Source organism: Terrapene carolina, unplaced genomic scaffold (assembly GCF_002925995.2).
Source record: "Terrapene carolina triunguis isolate 2854851 unplaced genomic scaffold, T_m_triunguis-2.0 Scaffold629, whole genome shotgun sequence".
Classification (NCBI taxonomy): Eukaryota; Metazoa; Chordata; order Testudines; family Emydidae; genus Terrapene; species Terrapene triunguis.
The window spans coordinates 15,821,557-15,840,446 of NW_020664980.1; the positions used below are offsets into that span (position 1 = coordinate 15,821,557).

The 18,890-nt window shown below is 42.1% G+C and overlaps 1 protein-coding gene across 1 annotated transcript in view; it reads left to right on the forward strand.

The window, feature by feature from the left end:
- The window catches only part of GALNT10 (polypeptide N-acetylgalactosaminyltransferase 10), a 123,711-nt gene that overhangs the window by 40,167 nt on the left and 64,654 nt on the right, over window positions 1–18,890 (forward strand). The window contains exons 2-3 of the mRNA XM_026659334.2: window positions 12,414–12,513; window positions 13,959–14,097. Of these exons, the coding sequence (XP_026515119.1) occupies window positions 12,414–12,513; window positions 13,959–14,097 (239 nt within the window). The remainder of the gene's footprint in view (window positions 1–12,413; window positions 12,514–13,958; window positions 14,098–18,890) is intronic.

An 18,890-nucleotide genomic window follows, 5' to 3' on the forward strand; every position in this document is an offset into this window, starting at 1 on the left:
AATACTCCAGTTGAGGCCTAATCAGCGCAGAATAGAGCAGAATTATTCCTTCTTGTTTTGCTTATAACACTCCTGCTAATGCATCCCTGAATGATGTTTGCTTTTTTTTTTTGCAACAGTGTTACACAGTTGATTCATATTTAGCTTGTGATCCACTATGACCCCCAGATCCCTTCCTGCAGTACTCCTTCCTAGGCAGTCATTTCTCATTTTGTATGTGTGCCACTGATTGTTCCTTCCTAAGTGGAGTACTTTGCATTTGTCCTCATTAAATTTCATCCTTTTTACTTCAGACCATTTCTCCAGTTTGTTCAGGTCATTTTGAATTTTAATCCTATCCTCCAAAGCACGTGCAACCCCACCCAGCTTGGTATCGTCCACAAACTATACGTGTACTCTCTCTGTCATGAAGATGTTGAACAGAACTGGACCCAGAACTAATCCCGGCAGGACCCCACTCGTTATGCCCTTCCAGCTTGACTGTGTACCACCGATAACTACTCTCTGGGAACAATTTTACAACCAGTTATGCACCCCCTATAGTAGCTCCTGAGAAGCTCATGTGTGACAGTATTGAAAACCTTATTAAACTCAAGCTATACCCCATCTACCACTTCCCTCCTATCCACAAGGCTTGTTACCCTGTCAAAGAAAGCTATTTTGGAGTAACTGAGCTGCATAATTTCATTGAGATACAGCTCAACCCAGCCATTACATAACCTCCCTCTTCCCACCCCTCTGGGTAGTATCTATTCTTAATAAAATCCATACATATTTCAGTCATTTTCTGATTACGGTACATTCATTACCTATAACTACCCGGTCTCCAAAGTGGGAGCACAATGTGTCCCTGCCCCTGTTTCTCTGACCACTTCGGACATTCTTCAGAGGCAGGCTCTCTGGCTCTCCATAACATTCAGAAGGTCTCTGATGTTAGATCTACCAATACAAAACTGGTTTGCTACTGCCAAGTAGCAATTAGGGGTGGTGAGCTTCCAGATGATGATAGCAACATGCTTCAACGTGCTAGGGGGAATTCTCGTGTTGGTATTCTGCCACCGTAGCTCCAGGATGCTCTGCCCAGATTTCTAGGAAAGTGACCTTTGTCATGCAGTGGGGGAGGTTTAGGTTGGATATTAGGAAAAACTTTTTCACTAGAAGTGTGGTGAAGCACTGGAATGGGTTACCTAGGGAGGTGGTGGAATCTCCTTCCTTAGAGGTTTTTAAGGTCAGGCTTGACAAAGCCCTGGCTGGGATGATTTAGTTGGGAATTGGTCCTGCTTTGAACAGGGGGTTGGACTAGATGACCTCCTGAGGTCCCTTCCAACCCTGATATTCTATGATTCTATGATTCTATGCTGAAATTCTGCTGCCACTGCTGGCCATTCCAGTTCTGTATCACTGTCCTGTTCTCTTCCCCACTCTTCCCCCCCCCCCCCCAAGTGACTGCTAGTTGATTGAGCCCAGAAGTGGCTTTCCACCAAGTACAGGTGCTGCAGGTACATGGTCTGCAGATGTAATTACTCTGTTTCATGCTGCTGCTCCTCCTTATAGCCATATCACTGTGGCATCCAAAGCCCTACAAAGTCATACAACCAAATCCATTTGCCTCTACGACTGCCAATGCATCTGTAAAATTCTATTCATATTAATGACTGTCATAATCACAGCACTTAGCATGTCTTTCATGCTGCCTGGCAACAGTTCAAAAATGGCAGTGGTAAAATAAATGGATGCAAGGAGAAGAACTGAGTTTTAATTCCTCACTCCCCGAATCCCAGAATTCTGATTGGCAGGTATCCCACAATGCATCACAAGGCTAACCAAAGCATAGATCTGAGCAGTGGAGCATTGCACCATGGACTATCTGCTCAGGATGCATAGCTGTTCATTTGAGCAAGGGCAGAGCTGTGTGGATGCAATGATTAACAAAGAAAGTACCTTAACCCAGCCTAACACAGAAATGTGGACGCACTTCAGCTTGATAGAATTAAATTGCTGCACTTAAGCCATGTCTATACCTACAGCACTGCAGCAGCGCAGCTGTAGCAAGTTTGGTGAAGATGCTCTATGCCAACGGGAGAGAGCTCGCCCATTGGCATAATAAAACCACCTCCGCAAATGGCAGAAGCTGTGTTGGTAGGAGAAGCTCTTCCACCAACATAGTGCTGTGCACACAAGCGCTTATGTCGGTGTAACTTACGTGCTCATGGGGGTGGTTTTTTAATAAATTATGCCAATATAAGATGTAGTGTAGACATAACCTTAGAGTGAACAAACTAATCCAAAATAATCTCTTTTTAGCCAGACCCTGAGTTAGCCCCACTCTCTTGATCTTCCATTTTAGTCTGCAAGATCTTGAAAAGTTGAAGTCCTCTTCCTTCCCCACCTTTGGGGGCTGAGTCTGCCCTACAGCTCAGGAGAGAAGCCAGCCAGCGTCGGATCTAAACTACGTGGCGTAAAAAGATTCAAAATAGTGGACCGTTTTCAGGACTGGTTCAGTTTGAGCTCAACCTTGACAGGGGCCTCTTAAATAAAGCTTTCCTGTACTCTGTAATTCACGGCTGTTTATTTCGGTCATTAACCTGTTAACCTACTTAACATATCGCTATGGCTCTACATCAAGTCTCAACTTTTTTGCAATGGTTGACAGAAGAATTCCTTCCTCCCTACTTTCTCTCTAAGCTGTGTGGCTGTGCAGCAGGGGGAGAGGGGCCTCTCCCTTGGCCCCAGGGCTGTTGCGGCCAGGAAGAGACACCCTGGGGCTGCGGTGGCACGAGAGGGCTGGGGGGAGTCGTCTCTCCCCGCTGCAGCCCTGGGGTAGCCTGCATCCCAAGCCCCTCATCCCCAGCCAGAGCCCGCACCCCACCCTTCTGCCCCATCGCTGAGCCCTCTCCCACACTCCGAACCCCTTGGCCCCACCCCCACCACACATCACTTCTGTATTGGTGCACATAAAATTAATTCTGCACATGGATGTAAAAAAATTAAGGGAACATTGCTTCCTCCCCTTATTTTGCTTTGGTCAGCACCTTCTGCAGAGAGCAAACCCATACTGTAACTTACAGCGGAACTTGTGTATTTGCACTGTAATACATGAGTATGGGGACAAAACGGATAACCTCCCTGCTGATTAGAGCTTTGTCTTTGTATACTGCTGCTCTTTTCTTGTTTCTACCAGTTTCAGTCCCAGCAAATGTTTGCTGAACAGGTTTTGAAAACTGTGCATCACTGTGATTAGAGTATGTACTTCAAATCCTTTTTCCTCATACAGAAAACAGTTGGCTTACATCTCCATCCTCTCTTCATTTATTCTGGCTGGAGCCAGGCACACTAAATAGTGATTAAACAAAAGATTAAAATTCCATTTTTGTATGTTTGGCTGTTTGAAGGCTAATCGATTCCTTTGGCGGAATGTTAAGTAAAAGCATGGTAGACAACACAAGGGGCTATTTACAGCAATCTGTCTAAATCCATTTTCAATGTATTGCTTAATATGCCTTTCTACTTTAATTCATTTTCAGTGAAAATGAAGGATGGAAACAGAGGAGGGAGATTAGTTTAAGACATAGCTACAAAAATAGTCACTTCTTAGTGGTAAACAACTTTGTTTTTAAGGAAAGGAAAATATGCTTTAGGGTAACCAGAAGTTATGGGCTTGCTGTAGGAATTACTGGGTGAAATTCTATACCTGTTACATAGGAGGTTAGACTAGATGATGATGATCCAGCTTTGAGATCTATAAAAGGTTTAATTTCTCTTTACAGCTGACTTTTAAAAAAAATATAATTTTGCTCTGCCTCAGTTTCTTGTTTTACAAAACATAAAATTCCAAAGTTTCAATAGGCCTTAGCCCAGCACTTAAATTTACAGCTATAGTTTGTATAGACAAAACCCCTCATCTGTAAAATGCTTATCTACCTATCCTGCATCTGCAGATTCTGTAAATACAGCTGTCAAAGAATGTCCTCCACATTTCTAAACTAAAATTTAATGTTTTAAACAAGAACAAGGCACAGTCCTATTTATTCTCTTAGGCAAAATATGGTAATGCCTTTTGATGTGTAATTGAAGTGCATGGTAAGTACTGGTGACAAAACACAAGAAAACGTAGTTATACCCACAAATGCATTTGTTTAAAAATTAAAGCTGAACTCGGTCCCAAAGATTTGTCTAGGCAGCATGCTCAGACTTAGTCTAGAGTTTCTGCTTATGGGGATTATCAGACTGCTTAATATCCATAATTTACTACTTAAAGATAAATTCCAGGCAGCATCCCTGAAGGATGCCATTTAAAAAGCCACACAGTCTGCTCCTCAGTTGTGTTGTGTTTAGATTTCTGATGCTTAAATACTGTTTATAAAAGAATTAAAGATGCATAAAAATACATTTGGAAAAATAACATCAACATCGGCAACACTTATTAAATGGCCCTGGTAGCAAGATTAAGAGGAATAATCTGTTAGTAGTTTAACACACACACACACACACACACCCACACACGCACACCGTTTAAATCCATGACATGTAGTCTGTAGTCCCACCCCATGTGCTACTGTTAATTACATTTCATAACCGTGGAATTTGTAGTGTGGGGAGGAGGGAGATCGTATAATAAAAGGGGGTTTGACTGTTTTGATAGCATTTATTGATAAATTCACAACAGTGCAGTACACTGAAGAAGAAAAAAAAAATCCCTCCCTGATCTTAGTGACTCAGCTTCAGCAGACTTCTGTAGTTGGACTGATGTCACAAGCCTAGTGTATTTTGCATATGTGAGCGTTGTGAATGCTGAAAAGTTTCATTGAAACTGAGGCAGACTACTTTAATGAGGCTGACTACTGCGACTAGTACAGGAGTAATAGTAGCCTTCAAACATAGGGCATGTCTACACTTACCGGGGATCGATGCTGTTGCGATCAATGCACATGGGGTTGATTTAGTGGGTCTAGTGAAGACGTGCTAAATCGATTGCAGATTGTTCTCCCATCGACTCCGGTACTCCACCGGAACAAGGAGAGTAAGGAAAGTCACCGGGAGAGCATCTCCTGTTGACACAGCGCGGTGTAGACACCGCAGTAAGTCGACCTAAGCTATGTTGATTCCAGCTACGTTATTAACGTAGCTGGAGTTGTATAACTTAGATCGACTTACCCCCGTAGTGCAGACAAGGCCTTAACATCTAGCAGTAGATATTGCTAATGTTGATGTCATTCTTGCCAGGGACTCTCAGTAAACTTTTAAAAATAATATTTTAATGGTGACCTGCAAAACCTATGAAAATGTTGGTTGCTTGTAAGTGGCACAGTTAAAGCAAATATTTGGAAACATTTCTCTGAATTCAGAGAAATGTAATGGAGTACTCCTGGCTGGGATTGAGTAATGTAATTTCTGCATCTCTGAGACCAAGAAGATCTAAAATGTAGCATATGCTGTTATGATCATTTTATATCAGCCTTGCATTTGAGATTTACCATAGCTTTTATAAAGAGGTGTGTGTGTGTGTGTGTGTGTGTGTGTGTGTGTGTGTCCAAAGCAGGTTAACATTTGCCCTTTTTGCTTGTGTGAATCCTCTCTAATGTCATAGTTTTACTGTGCATTGATGCTAGGTGGAAGAAACAAGTAGGGGGACTGGAGAGAGGGGTGGATGACAAGTAGCCCCATGCTGTCCTCTCTCCCTCTTTTGGCAGTGCTGGTGTGAAACTGACTGGACCCTAGTTGTATGTCGAAGTCTGATCCTAGTTTGTTACATTATAAACATGAGATTAGATAAAATTTCTAGATTGACTTTCAGTGATGCTTCTGTAACAGGTATCCAGTCACAGCAAACAATAAAATGGGTCAAGTAGCATGGTTCTCTGCTGGGCTGCGTACGCCCAGAGTTTTCTAAACAGGAGGCCAGAGAAGTTACTGACACAAGGTGGTTTGTGCTCGGCAAGTTGCTGTAGTACCCATGTTTGAGGCTACGTTTTAGTCACGGGTATTTTTAGTCAGTCATGGACAGGTCATGGGCAGTACACAAGAATTCACAGCCCGTGACTTGTCCATGACTTTTACTATATACCCCGACTAAAACTTGGGGGGGGGGGGGAATGGCTCGGGGGGGACGCGGCCCGGAGGGGTGCCGTGGATGCTTTGGTGGGGTGCGGCCGGGGGGCGGGGATTGGTGGGGCTGGGGCAGACTCCCTGTCCGGCTCCTGGGAAGCGGCAACCTCCTAGCGCCACGTGCTGCTTCCGCTCTGCCCCAAGCCCCGGTTCTGCCGCTCCCACTGGCAGGGAACCACGGCCAGTGGGCGCTGCGGAGGCAGCACGTGGAGCTAGGAGCTGAGGGAGCGGGGTTCCTGTCACCCTTCTGGGGAGCCCCCCCCCCAGGTAAGCACCGCCCTGCACCCCAATCCTCATCCCTGAGCTTCCCCACACCCAAACTCCTGCTGCTAGGGTGTGGGGGCAAAACTGCCCCAGCAGCAGCACGTGTGACCGGCCCAGGGGCTGCCCGAGCTGCTCAGGTGGCTCCCAAGCCAAGCGCATGGGCTGCTGCGGAAGTCACGGAATCAGTGACCTCCCTGACAAACACGGAGCCTTACTCATGTTCACACGCGTAGCAGTGTTTAAAAAGAAAACTACCTCACCTGGCAAGGAAACTTTCCTATTTTGCCAACCATTTCCATGACTTGGATTGAGCAGGCAACACCCTGATAAATAGTGAGAGGCTAGTGAGCAGAACTGGCCTTTTTTTAACAGTATGCCAAGAGAATAAAAATCCTGTAATATATAATAGTGCATTTTGAAGAGAACTTTGGAGAGAGATTTGATCTTGGTGGCATATTGTCTGGAAAATTGGAAGTAAATATGGTAGCCAAGATAAACTGTTTTGCCTATTGTGGCGGAACAGCGAAGTGTGCTTAGTCATGCTGAAAACTCATTCAGATTTCTGTGCCAGAAATAACTCAGCTACCCCAGTTTTTCTTGCTCCTGCATCATCACTGGCCTGTCTTCCTTGTCTTCACCTCATGTTATCTGCCACTTGTTGGTAAAGAACACATAGGATTTGTCCATGTAGAATGTAGCTATTGACCTTTATTCAGAAAGACCAAGCTATCACACACATGTCTGAGCTACAGCTCATTACCCAATATTAAATGTTATCATAGTCATGGGTCAAATGAACGGAAGGGGAGTGTCACAAACTATATCTGGAAAATAAGTTTTCCAGGATTTTAATTAAATGAAATGAACAGTAACTCCTCTCTTAACGTTGTAGTTCTGTTCCTGAAAAATGCGACTTTAAGCGAAACGATGTTAAGCGAATCCAATTTCCCCATAAGAATTAATGTAAATGGGGGGGTTAGGTTCCAGGGAAATTTTTTTCACCAGACAAAAAACTATATATGATATAGATATACACACAGTATACGTTTTAAACAAACAATTTAATACTGTTCACAGCTATGATGATTGTGAACCTTGGTTGAGGTGGTGAAGTTAGAGGGTGGAAGAGGGAGGGATATTTCCTAGGGAATGCCTTGCTGCTAAATGATGAACTAGCACTTGGCTGAGCCCTCCAGGGTTAACACATTGTTGTTAATGTAGCCTTTCACACAAGGCAGCACGAACACCAGGGAGGAGAGACAGCGTAGCAGACAGAGACAGACACACACCTTGTGTGTGGGAGAGAGAGATGCGCACTGCCCCTTTAAGTAAGCAGACCCCACTCTTAAGTGCATTGTCTTTTTAAGTGGATCAGGAAGTTGAGACAGCAGCTGCTGCCCCAGGCGCTCTCTGTCTCTCTCCCTCTGTGTCCCCTCCCTGCTCTATATGGAGAAGGGGTAAGCAGGGTGCAGGAGCAGGGGGGAGGGGGACATTAGTGCCCCCCCCCCCGCACAGCTAGCAGGAGTCTCTGGGAGCAGCTCCAAGGCAGAGGGTAGGAGTAGCACAGGGCAGTGGGAGGAGGGGCAGCTGAACTGCCCAGCAATTGATAGCCTGCTGGGCGGCTGCAGCACAGGGAACTTAGGGGAGCAGGGAGCTGATAGGGGGGCTGCCGGTCCACCCTGGTTACAAGCCCCCACCAGCTAGCTGCAACGGGCTGCTCTTCCTGCAAGCAGTGGACAAAGCAGGCGGCTGCCAAAGATGTTAGAAGGGAGCATTGCACAACTTTAAACGAGCATGTTCCCTAATTGATCAGCAACGAAACAATTTTAACTGGGACGACTTTAAGTGAGGAGTTACTGTATATGTTAGCAATCTCTGCATTTGGACAGAGATCAGTGGCTGATAAAGGGATATTTATTGGTGGGAGGGAGAAAAGGCCATTTTCTCCAATAAGCAATATTTAAAGTAAAAGGTGATCCATCACCTTTGGTGGTAGGAAGATATCCCAAAAAATGGACAAGATAGGCTGCAATAATTATAGAATCATAAGGTAGATGGAAAAGTTCACCTGGTCCATCTCCCTGCTGATACAGAATTTACTCCACAGGAAGTTTTCCCTACTATTCTGTTTACTTTAATTTTAAATGTCCCAAACAATAATTCTTCTGCTTCCCCTTAACAGGCTAACCAGCACTCATTTGTCAAGGTTTTTACTTTTCTTAATTACATCCTGAGATGTAGTTATACTGCTGTGTGCCATTCTAAATAATTCCTTTCTTTTTTTTACTGTTTGCACACTATAGATATTTTCGGAGAATGTCTCACTTATCCGCCTCCTTGTCCACACTTAAGTCTCTTAATCTTTGCTCATAAATTGACCACAGACATTAGACTCTGCTTTTCTTTGAACCCCCATCAGCTTGCTTTCCATGACATCATGAACCATGAGAGTAAAGCTAAAATTGCTAACAGCAAGAGGTGAAAAATTCAATATACTACCCTGCAAACATTTTTATTCAAGGGGATTAAATGGGGTTTAGTAGTCAGAACACATAACTAGGACCTTTCTGTCTGAGGTGGGCAAGTCTCAGCTATGCTTCGGTGTGCCCATCTGCAAAATAGGTATAATCCTGATCTTACCAGGCTGCTGTGAAGATTGATTGTATGTCATTTTGTGATCCTAGACTGAAAGGCTCGATTGTTATATTATAACACATGGAAACGAATGGGTAACTATAGATGAGACTAGTGCAGCAGAACAATTAGATATGGTTAGTGTTACAATGGCAGCTGTTAGTGAGATTAAATTGGGATTTAGTCTCATGACATCATTTTGAACTGCAAGTGACATGTCTGGTTGTCCTAAAAATGTTAGATTGGTCGATTTTCTATTTTATTAGATGGATAGACTAAGTAAGGCTTAGTTCACAGTATTAGGATGCATGTTCAGTAGTTGCAGATTGCAGTACAATACTTTGGTGCCCATTCAGTTATGAATATTTATTGGGGTAAAAAGAGAAGAATGAAATGCTCTGAAGAACAGAATTTTCCCAAGACAAATCAAGGCATAAAAATGATGAGTTCATAAATTTTAATTGTTTAAACAGATGAAGAGCCTCTGTTACGGGACTCCAAACAGGCTTGTTATCAGATTGTGCAAAATGCTGGGCCAAGGATTTTTTTTTGTTTGTTTTTTGTCCAGAATGTCTTTTGATAACTGCCCCAGTAGAATGCTGTATCTAGCTGCTGTATAGAGGAAGTAACCGTCAGGTTCCCTCCATGTAGCCCTATGACCTCACTCCCGTTCCTGTTTTTTTTTTCATTAGTTGTCCCCCGTATTTATTTGGTATCACAGACCTGTGGATCCTCCCCTTAGGCTGAGGGGAGGTCCTTTCGCAGTGGGCGGGCTTCCCCCGCCCACTTCCTGGATACCAACGGGTATAGAGGAAGTAATGAAGCTGTTAATGTTACTAATATTATGACATCCAAAGCACTAGCTCCAGCCATGCTTTTATTTTGTGATTCCTTAAGTCTCCAAAGCTGTATCTGTCTGTGAAGTGTGGAAAGAGGAGCAAAGTGTTTGCTTGTGCTGGTAAATTTCTTATTGTGACATGGAACGTGGAGTAGGTTTAGGAAAAAATCCAGCAGACTCATTTATAATGGAATAATAGAATGATGGGAGGGGGTTTTGCACTTTAGGGGAAGGGGCATTACTTGAGAGAGAGCAACTCTAGGCTTATGATTTGGAAGTGCTTATGCTTAATATTCTCACTATATTTCTGCTGCAAGTATTTTAATCTAAAGGCATCTTTTTTGTGTGTCTTACTTTACAGACTGTAAGCTCTGTCACTTCTCTGCTTTTGAACAAAGGAAATCTATCTGCGTTCTATTGAAAAGATGCAAACAAAATGACCTCTTTTCACCCTGTTACACTCCGTATATGCAAATATGTATATATCCCCATACATACTATCTATACTCTAAAATTTCTCCTGCATAGAAAAGTGTACCTTTTATTTTTTTACTGGAATGCCTAATACTCTCTTATGGAATTCACCATTCAGTACAAGAGGAATTTTGAAAAGCCAGGATTTTCTAGATACTATTTGATGTTTGTTAAACAACTGTTTCTATGATGTGATTTCTACTAGTAATGTACCCATTTATACACATTGGTGTATTATCACATCATGGAGAATGATTGGCAGACAACTTTTTCCTCTAACTTTTCAGATTTTATTTAGTCCCCCAAATTCAGGCGAGAAACCTGGGGTGAGATTCATTAAGTTTCTGGCCCTGCATACCACAATTTCTATGTCTTGTACAGATATCACCCTGCCCTTTATACACCCCACCCCAGAAAAATGCCTTGATTGTTCCTGAAACTTGAAAGCTACAGTGAAAAGGCTAGATAATAGGGGTCACGCTTCATGTGAAAACTTGCTATTAAGGGGAGTATTCCAATTTTATTCCAATATGATAGTACGGTAGAACCTGAGAGTTACGAACACCTCGAGAAAGGAGGTGGTTGTAACTCTGAACAAAATGATTTTTGAAGTGGTAAGAGAGTGGCCCATTACAGCAACTACACACCACACAACAAAAACACCAACCCAGGAACCAAACCTTGCTACAAACCCCTGTGCCAACTTGGTCCACATATCTATTCAAGGGACACCATCATAGGACCTAACCACATCAGCCACACCATCCGGGGCTCATTCACCTGCACATCTACCAAGGTGATATATGCCATCTTGTGCCAGCAATGCCCCACCGCCATGTACATTGGCCAAACCGGACAGTCGTGACACAAATCTGACATCAGGAATCATAACATTCAAAAACCAGTAGGAGAACACTTCAGTCTCTCTGGTCATTCAATAACAGACCTCAAAGTGGCAATTCTTCAACAAAAAAACTTCAAAAACAGACTCCAACATGAAGCTGCAGAACTGGAATTAATTTGCAAACTAGATACCATCAGATTAGGCCTGAATAAAGACTGGAAGTGGTTGGGTCATTACAAAACCTAAACTTAATTTCCCCAATACTAATTTCTCCCTACTGTTACTCACACCTTCTTGTCAACTGTCTGTAATGGGCCACTCTCTTACCACTTCAAAAGTTATTTCTCCTCCCTTGGTATCCTGCTGTTAATTGATTTATCTCGTTAGACTGACTTAACACTTGGTAAAGCAACCTACATCCTTTCATGTATTTATACCTGCTCCTGTATCTTTTACGTCATACATCTGATGAAGTGGGTTTTACCCACGAAAGCTTATGCCCAGATAAATTTGTTAGTCTCTAAGGTGCCACAAGGACTCCTTGTGTGTTTTGTTTTTTTGCTGATACAGACTAACACGGCTACCACTGAAGTCTGAACAAAATGTTATGGTAGTTCTTTCAAAAGTTTACAACTGAACATTGACTTAACGCAGGTTTGAAACTTTATTATGCAGAGGGAAAATGCTGCTTTCCCTTTATTTTTTTTTAGTAGTTTACATTTAACACAGTACTTTATTTGCTTTTTAATTTTATTTATTTATTTATATATTTATTGGTCTCTGCTGCTACCTGATTGTGTTCTTTCAGTTCCAAATAAGGTGTGTGGTTCACTGGTCAGTTTGTAACGCTTGTGTTTGTAACTCTGAGGTGCTACTGTATGCTGATTAGTACTGATTCTGAAATATGTCGCCCATTATAAAATAGGAAATAAGGCCAGTAAACTTTTAACGAGAAAATGAGTTTTTAATGGACTTTAAAGGTGTCCTTACTAACAGATATTGCACCCATTAAGTATGGTCCTGTACTGCAATACGTGATAACACAAACTAAAAAAAAATCCCTGTTTGGCGATAATTATAGAACAATGTTTTGGGGAAAGCAAAATCTTCTGCTGGACATAGCTGCAAATAAAAGCTGCCATTTCTGCAAGTTCTGGTTCGGGCAAGGAAAGGGGGGATTGGCTTTTCTCTCTGATATGGATGGATAAATGTGTTTCAAAGGTGTAATGGCTCTAATCTTGTATGTATTAAAAGGGCTCGCATGTGAGGCAAAGGAAAGAAGTTTACTTTGACGGACAAAGGAAAAAGGACTGGCATGATAAAGAAGCTATAAGGAGGGACTTGGAGCGCATAGGTATGTAAGATCACTTATAAATGTATCTAATGTGGATCATAAAATGCTGTGGTCCCTTATTCAGCAGTCTGAAGGTGGGGGAACAGCATGTTCGTATGTTCTTAACACTGCTCAACATCAGCTGCCTCTGTACAGGGAATGAAGCATTTTTGCCAGTCTCTTGAGTAGGAAGATGGTGGCAGCATATTGGCACTTTGAGGGTGGGTGCTGTTTAAAAAATTATAGATGCCTTTACAGTTCTGACAAATATTGCGGACCCATGAAAGTAGAAACATTGTTTTGTAAAAACTACAAGCGCTGTCATTCTAGAGGAATCTGTTCTGTTTCCCTAGTTTGAGACACAATTCAGAATGCTTAAATTCTAATACAAAAGGGTTACGATGGTGAAGGACGCTTACAAACATGTGGAAATGTAAAGTTGAGGCTGCCTTGTTCACCTTAACAAAAATTTTCCAATGTTTCCCTTTAAAATGTCAGTGTCTGCTTTGGGATGAGTGGGGAGGCTGAGATGAGAAATGTTTATACCATGTACATGCCCTCACATCTTTAAACCAAAAGAAACCTAATGGATCCAGCTTTGGTCCTACCAGTCTCTATTCCTTTAATTCTGGCTTCAGAGTGAAGAGCTTAATGTTTCATATTTGCACACCTGAGTGGTGTGTTTCTAGCAAAATATACAGTACCCATTAAAATAAGTTTCATAGACTCTAGGACTGGAAGGGACCTCGAGAGGTCATCGAGTCCAGTCCCCTGCCCTCATGGCAGGACCAAATACTGTCTACTAGACCATCCCTGATAGACATTTATCTAACCTACTTTTAAATATCTCCAGAGATGGAGATTCCACAACCTCCCTAGGCAGTTTATTCCAGTGTTTAACCACCCTGACAGTTAGGAACTTTTTCCTAATGTCCAACCTAAACCTCCCTGGCTGCAGTTTAAGCCCATTGCTTCTTGCTCTATCCTTAGAGGCTAAGATGAACAAGTTTTCTCCCACCTCCTTATGACACCCTTTTAGATACCTGAAAACTGCTATCATGTCCCCTCTCAGTCTTCTTTTTTCCAAACTAAACAAACCCAATTCTTTCAGCCTTCCTTCATAGGTCATGTTCTCTAGTCCTTTAATCATTCTTGTTGCTCTTCTCTGGACCTCTCCAATTTCTCCACATCTTTCTTGAAATGCGGTGCCCAGAACTGGACACAATACTCCAGCTGAAGCCCAACCAGCGCAGAGTAGAGCGGAAGAATGACTTCTCATGTCTTGCTGATGAAGTTAACCCAGTGCTGCGATTTTCTTAGAACTCAGAATATATATCAGACTATGTACAAACAGTGTTGTTGAAGGAAGAATTTTCACAGAAAAGATGACTGCTTTTGGGTCAGTCTCTGGCCACTTAGGCTGTGATTCGCCATAATGATACAGGTTTATTTTGTATCTATCATAGGAAATGGAGAGCAGGGAAAACCTTACCCGATGACTGATGCAGAGCAAGTGGACCAGGCATACAGGGAAAATGGTTTTAATATCTTTGTGAGCGATAAAATTTCTCTTAATCGCTCCCTTCCAGATATCAGGCACCCAAAGTGAGTATACACTTGGTATTTGTGTTATTGAACGTGTAGATGCCCTAATTTGCTATTCCCACTTGAAATTATTCTATTTCTGTATTTCATTTTTATGTACTGTTGCAGGCTAGCCTTCGAATGTGAGGCTTCCAAAGCTGGGGGCCTGTTGACTCCGGTGTCCTCACAGCACCGTGTACACTAATTGGAGTAAAAATAAACTCGTATTCTCGTGTGTGCCCCCGAGGAGCACTGCCTGAAAACCTACATTTAGCTGGGAAATAAATGCTGCATGGGCAGAAGCAACGAAGGCTTCCCCAGACTGGCATTTGCCAGTGAGCCTCAACCCTTTCGGGGAGGTGGCTACCTCCTGCCTCATAGATCACTTTTCATGCTGATTAAATTCTTGTGTACTGAAATGGCCACAACCATAGAACAATTAAAGTGAAGTTTTTATGGTGCTCTCTCGACTGGAAATGGGATTTAAATGTCCAGCTCATTTGACAACTGCACCAGAGAGCCATCAGATGGTAATGACTTTGTCACTAATTACCTGGGCTAGTTTTGCATAAGTGACTAGCTGGAAGTGAGACTGTACAGTTCCATGAGCCACTAATTCCTTTTGGAAGTCTGACACAATCTAAGTTTCACAATCTTGAAACATCTAGGAGGGAAAAAGAATTTTAGAGCATTCCAAAAAGATTGACTAATGTGAATGGTCTATGCAGTGAATTTTCTCAGATACTCAGGGCTTTATAATAAACTTCTCGTTCTAGGGATTATAAGCATGGCCACAAAGTAGCTCCAGTCAGAAACTACTTTTGACTCTTGAATTCAGCTAGTTAAGATGTCTTTCCTGTGGAGTGGCATCAAATTTTACTTAGTTTTTAGATAATTGCTAAGGAGAAAATCCTTCATGTTCATGCAGTCATAAAAAGCTTGAAAATTTTAGCCTTTCCTAAACAATGCCACAGAGTGCTTTTGATTATGGGGGGTATATGGTTCTTAGTCACTTTATGAACTTATCTTTTTAAATACTCAAGTGCAAATTTCTTCCATGGAAAGCTTTTTCAAACTTGATGGCAGTAATTTCATCTACAAGTCTTGCAAACAAATTAGAAGCTAGGACTCATTTTTTAAAAAATCTTTCCTTTTTCTGTCTCAACTTTGCTATCTCATTAGGAACATAACTGAGCTTCAGGTAACTTTAACTCTGCTAAACTGCATTTATTTGGATTGTTTTGGGCTTTGAGAATTTAAGCTTTAGCTGGTACCAGTTTCCCTTAACCTGAGGAATCAATGTATTGACTCATGTTCCCTAAGGTTTCACTAAGTTGCAGAATTAGCAATCAGAAGTCAGCTACTTTAACTTTTGTAAAATGTCTAACTTCAGACCCTGGTCCCTAGTTAAAATTAATAAGTGAAATGTCTGGGTCACCAACAATTTAAGCTGTGACTAATGAAACCAATGCAGCTGGTTTTCTGGAGTTAAACTTCCCTTACCGTAGCAAGTTGCAATTTTATGTGAGTCTCAACAAGAGGATAAACGGTATTGGATATAATTGATGCTAGGATTAGCTAGAGAAATGAACAGGGTTATATATAAAGGAGACTTGAAATGAAGGCACTAATGACCGAACGTTTCTGGTGTGCATTCTCCCCTCCTTAAAAAGATGCATTTGGAAATGGAGTATTTAATGTTTCATAGTGATGTGATGAGGGCAATTTATAATGAAGTTTGGGTAAGATGAAGTCTATAAGAGCATTTTCCAAAGAACTGAACATGTTGTAGAATACTCTGAATTAATACCACCCCATTAATTCCTGGAATAGGAGCTGAAATTGGTTTTATATTCAGGAATATGCCCCAGGCAGAAGGTTATAGATTTAAGATTCTCACCAGATACAGCTTGTGTTGGCCTGTTAAACGTAGAAGCTCTGGTAAAGAGAGCTGGATCACCTTGAGCACCTGTAAAGTATAGCTTTCTGCTTCTATAGCTCACTTCCCTTGTGTTCTGCAAAGAGTATTTGAATAAGCCATTGTGCTATATTGCATGCTAATGTAAGAGGGCTTTTAAAGCAATTGTAGAAATAATACCAGGAGAGAATAAACTTTGTTTGTAAACCTAACAGTGATTGCAGTTAAATATGACACTGATTATCCCCAGCCCCTCCCCGTTTATAACCTTTCACATTAAATAGCCTTATTCTGTCTCACCTGTAACATCCCATAGTATTTGTGCCTTCATCTGCGCTTTGCCAGCTGTTGGGGACTGCTAGTAGTAAACAGAATAGTACTTTTGTGTTGACTCAGTTCAAGTGTAGCTGGAGAGGATCAGTAAGAGTTTTTAATGAAGCTGAGCCACTAATGTTTTCAAATAAACTATTTGTGGTCTGTGTGTCTGCATTGTCAGCAAAGGTCTTATTTTAAAAAAAAAAAAAAAAGAGGTAGCTGATATGCAGTCTTTGCTTTTCCTCCCCCCAATAACTAGCAGATTTAACAGTGGGGGAAAAAATGGGCAACAGATGTTTTCCTAATGCCATCGAATTTATTCTTGATCATAAAATTGCAATCACTGAATAAATCTTGTACAATAGTAGTTAGTGAGTTATCTTGAATGAACTGTCGCAGTAGAAGATTTGTACTAGACTCGAGCATGAGTTTCACAAGCTTTCACAGTGATCGAAGTAAACGCAAACCTTCCATACTGTGCTGTATAGTGATTGCTTGGCACTGTCAATGTTGTTAAATCATATGAAGACAATGGATTATACAACAGATAAGAATGAACCGTGAATCCCTGAATTTTTGTTACATTGCGATTGCAGAGATGCCAGCCGTCCCTAATTTTCCATAATTCACCCAGTTTGTGCTTGTAATTACAAAATTTCTAATTTAGGCTTCAATGTGTTAATTTTGCAAGCACACATTTTATTTTGTGTGTGTGTGTGTGTCTGTGTGTGACTCACCACCACTCTGGTCCAATGAACCCATCAAATAGCGCTGCGGCCGTGGTGGAAGTGCGTGGCATTCTTCTCCACTGCCCCTGTGGTAGATGATCAGACTGCATAGTAAGGATCTGACAGGAGGCAAGCCGGGTGATTTTGAATGGGTTGGAGCACTGCTGGATTCACCGCCCTAGTCACAGGCTGTGTGTTGCATGCCGACTGCCCTGTGTGGACCCTGCTAGTGCACTCTGAATACCAGCCGGGTCCACATGGAACAGAATGCAACATGCTGCCTGTGACTTGGGTGGTGAATCCAGCACCCCAAAACCCACTAACTCTCACAGTGGCTTGCCTCCTATTCAACCCTCACTGCACAGTCTATGAGAGAGGAGAAGCTACAGGAGAAGGCAGCAGCATCAGAGGAGTAAAGAGGGAACGCAACTGAGGATGGAGAAGAAGAGGATCATCATCCTAGGACGGAGGTCCAGGCCTTAGGGGCATAGGAGGGCAGCTGTCCTAGAGCCAGTCCTCCTTTTCTCCCTGTTTTTGGGGTGGGGATTGGGGTGAGATGGGGGGAGCCCAGACCCTCTCCTTGACCATACATGGGGAGAGGATGGGGCAGAGGTCCTCGTTTCTGTGGGGGGGAGAGAAGGTGGGGAAAGGAAGAGATCCAAGCAATCTCCCTAATTCCTCCGTAACATTTTTCTTAAGCATCCCATAAAGTCTCAGCGCAAGGCTGGCATGTCTGCTATCGCTGTCTACAACAAAACCGTATGAGAGTCCCTGTGAGATGATGCTGACGTTCCAGTAGGTTTTGAACATTCTTTGCTGTGTGCCTTTGTGAGAAAGGTGACACTTTGAGCATTACCATTTTGTACCATGAGTTGCTGCAAATGAGTCTGCTTAACGAAGGCTGTAAAGGCAAATATGCTGATGCCGTCCCCAGAAGTGCTGTTAGAAATAGCACCTCCCTCCTCGAGAGTCAAAGCTGCAAGAGAAAGATGTGCAATATTTGGTTGCTTGTCCACCCACAGATCAAGGGTGCTTGTTTTTATTTTCTGGATAATAACTACTGCGGGTGGATGAGTTTGGAGAATATATGGCCGCCTTCATGGAAACGTGTGTAAACAGTTTTTTCCAGTCTAAGCATTTCCTTTATTGGTATAGAAATAGGTATCCTCAGAATGGCAGATGAGTTTGCAGGATAGGGGCTCTCGGGCACAACTAGCCCAAGTAAATAGATGTTACTTTTAAATAATCTTAAGGAAACTATCTAGGTAAAACCTGCATCCAGCTGAAATACTTAAGTTTTAGCTGGATGAATATTAAAAGAACATAGTTATTGGCTGATCTTGTTTAAGCCTCTGTCTCACACTTGGAAACTAAAATAAGCTAGATCATTGTATTTATAATGACAGAGCAGAACTAAGCCTCTCACCCTTTGAAATAATACTTTCAGAGAAATCCCTCTCCTGAAGGTTGTTGGGGAATGGGAATAAAAGCAGAACTACCAGAAAGCTGTCAATAGACTTCTGCACTTTTGAGCTGTAAAGAGAACTGCTTCTAAAGGCAACCTTGGCAGGTGATGGAAAGCACTAAATGACTTCTGTATCTTAAAAATGTTCTCCATTACTCTTTAATGCCACTTTTGATACTTGTAACATGACAGTATGGAAATAGTATTTTTAATCTGTGTTATATTAATTCATTAACTCATTGCTGGCTAGTGAACATGTAGCTTATGGATATCTATCAGAAAGCTGTTTTTAATATATGTAGGTAGCTGCTTCACAAGTCGTTGAGAATTAATTGAGAGTTACTTGGAAGGTAACGGATATAGAAGTTATAGTGTTTAATGTGTCTGT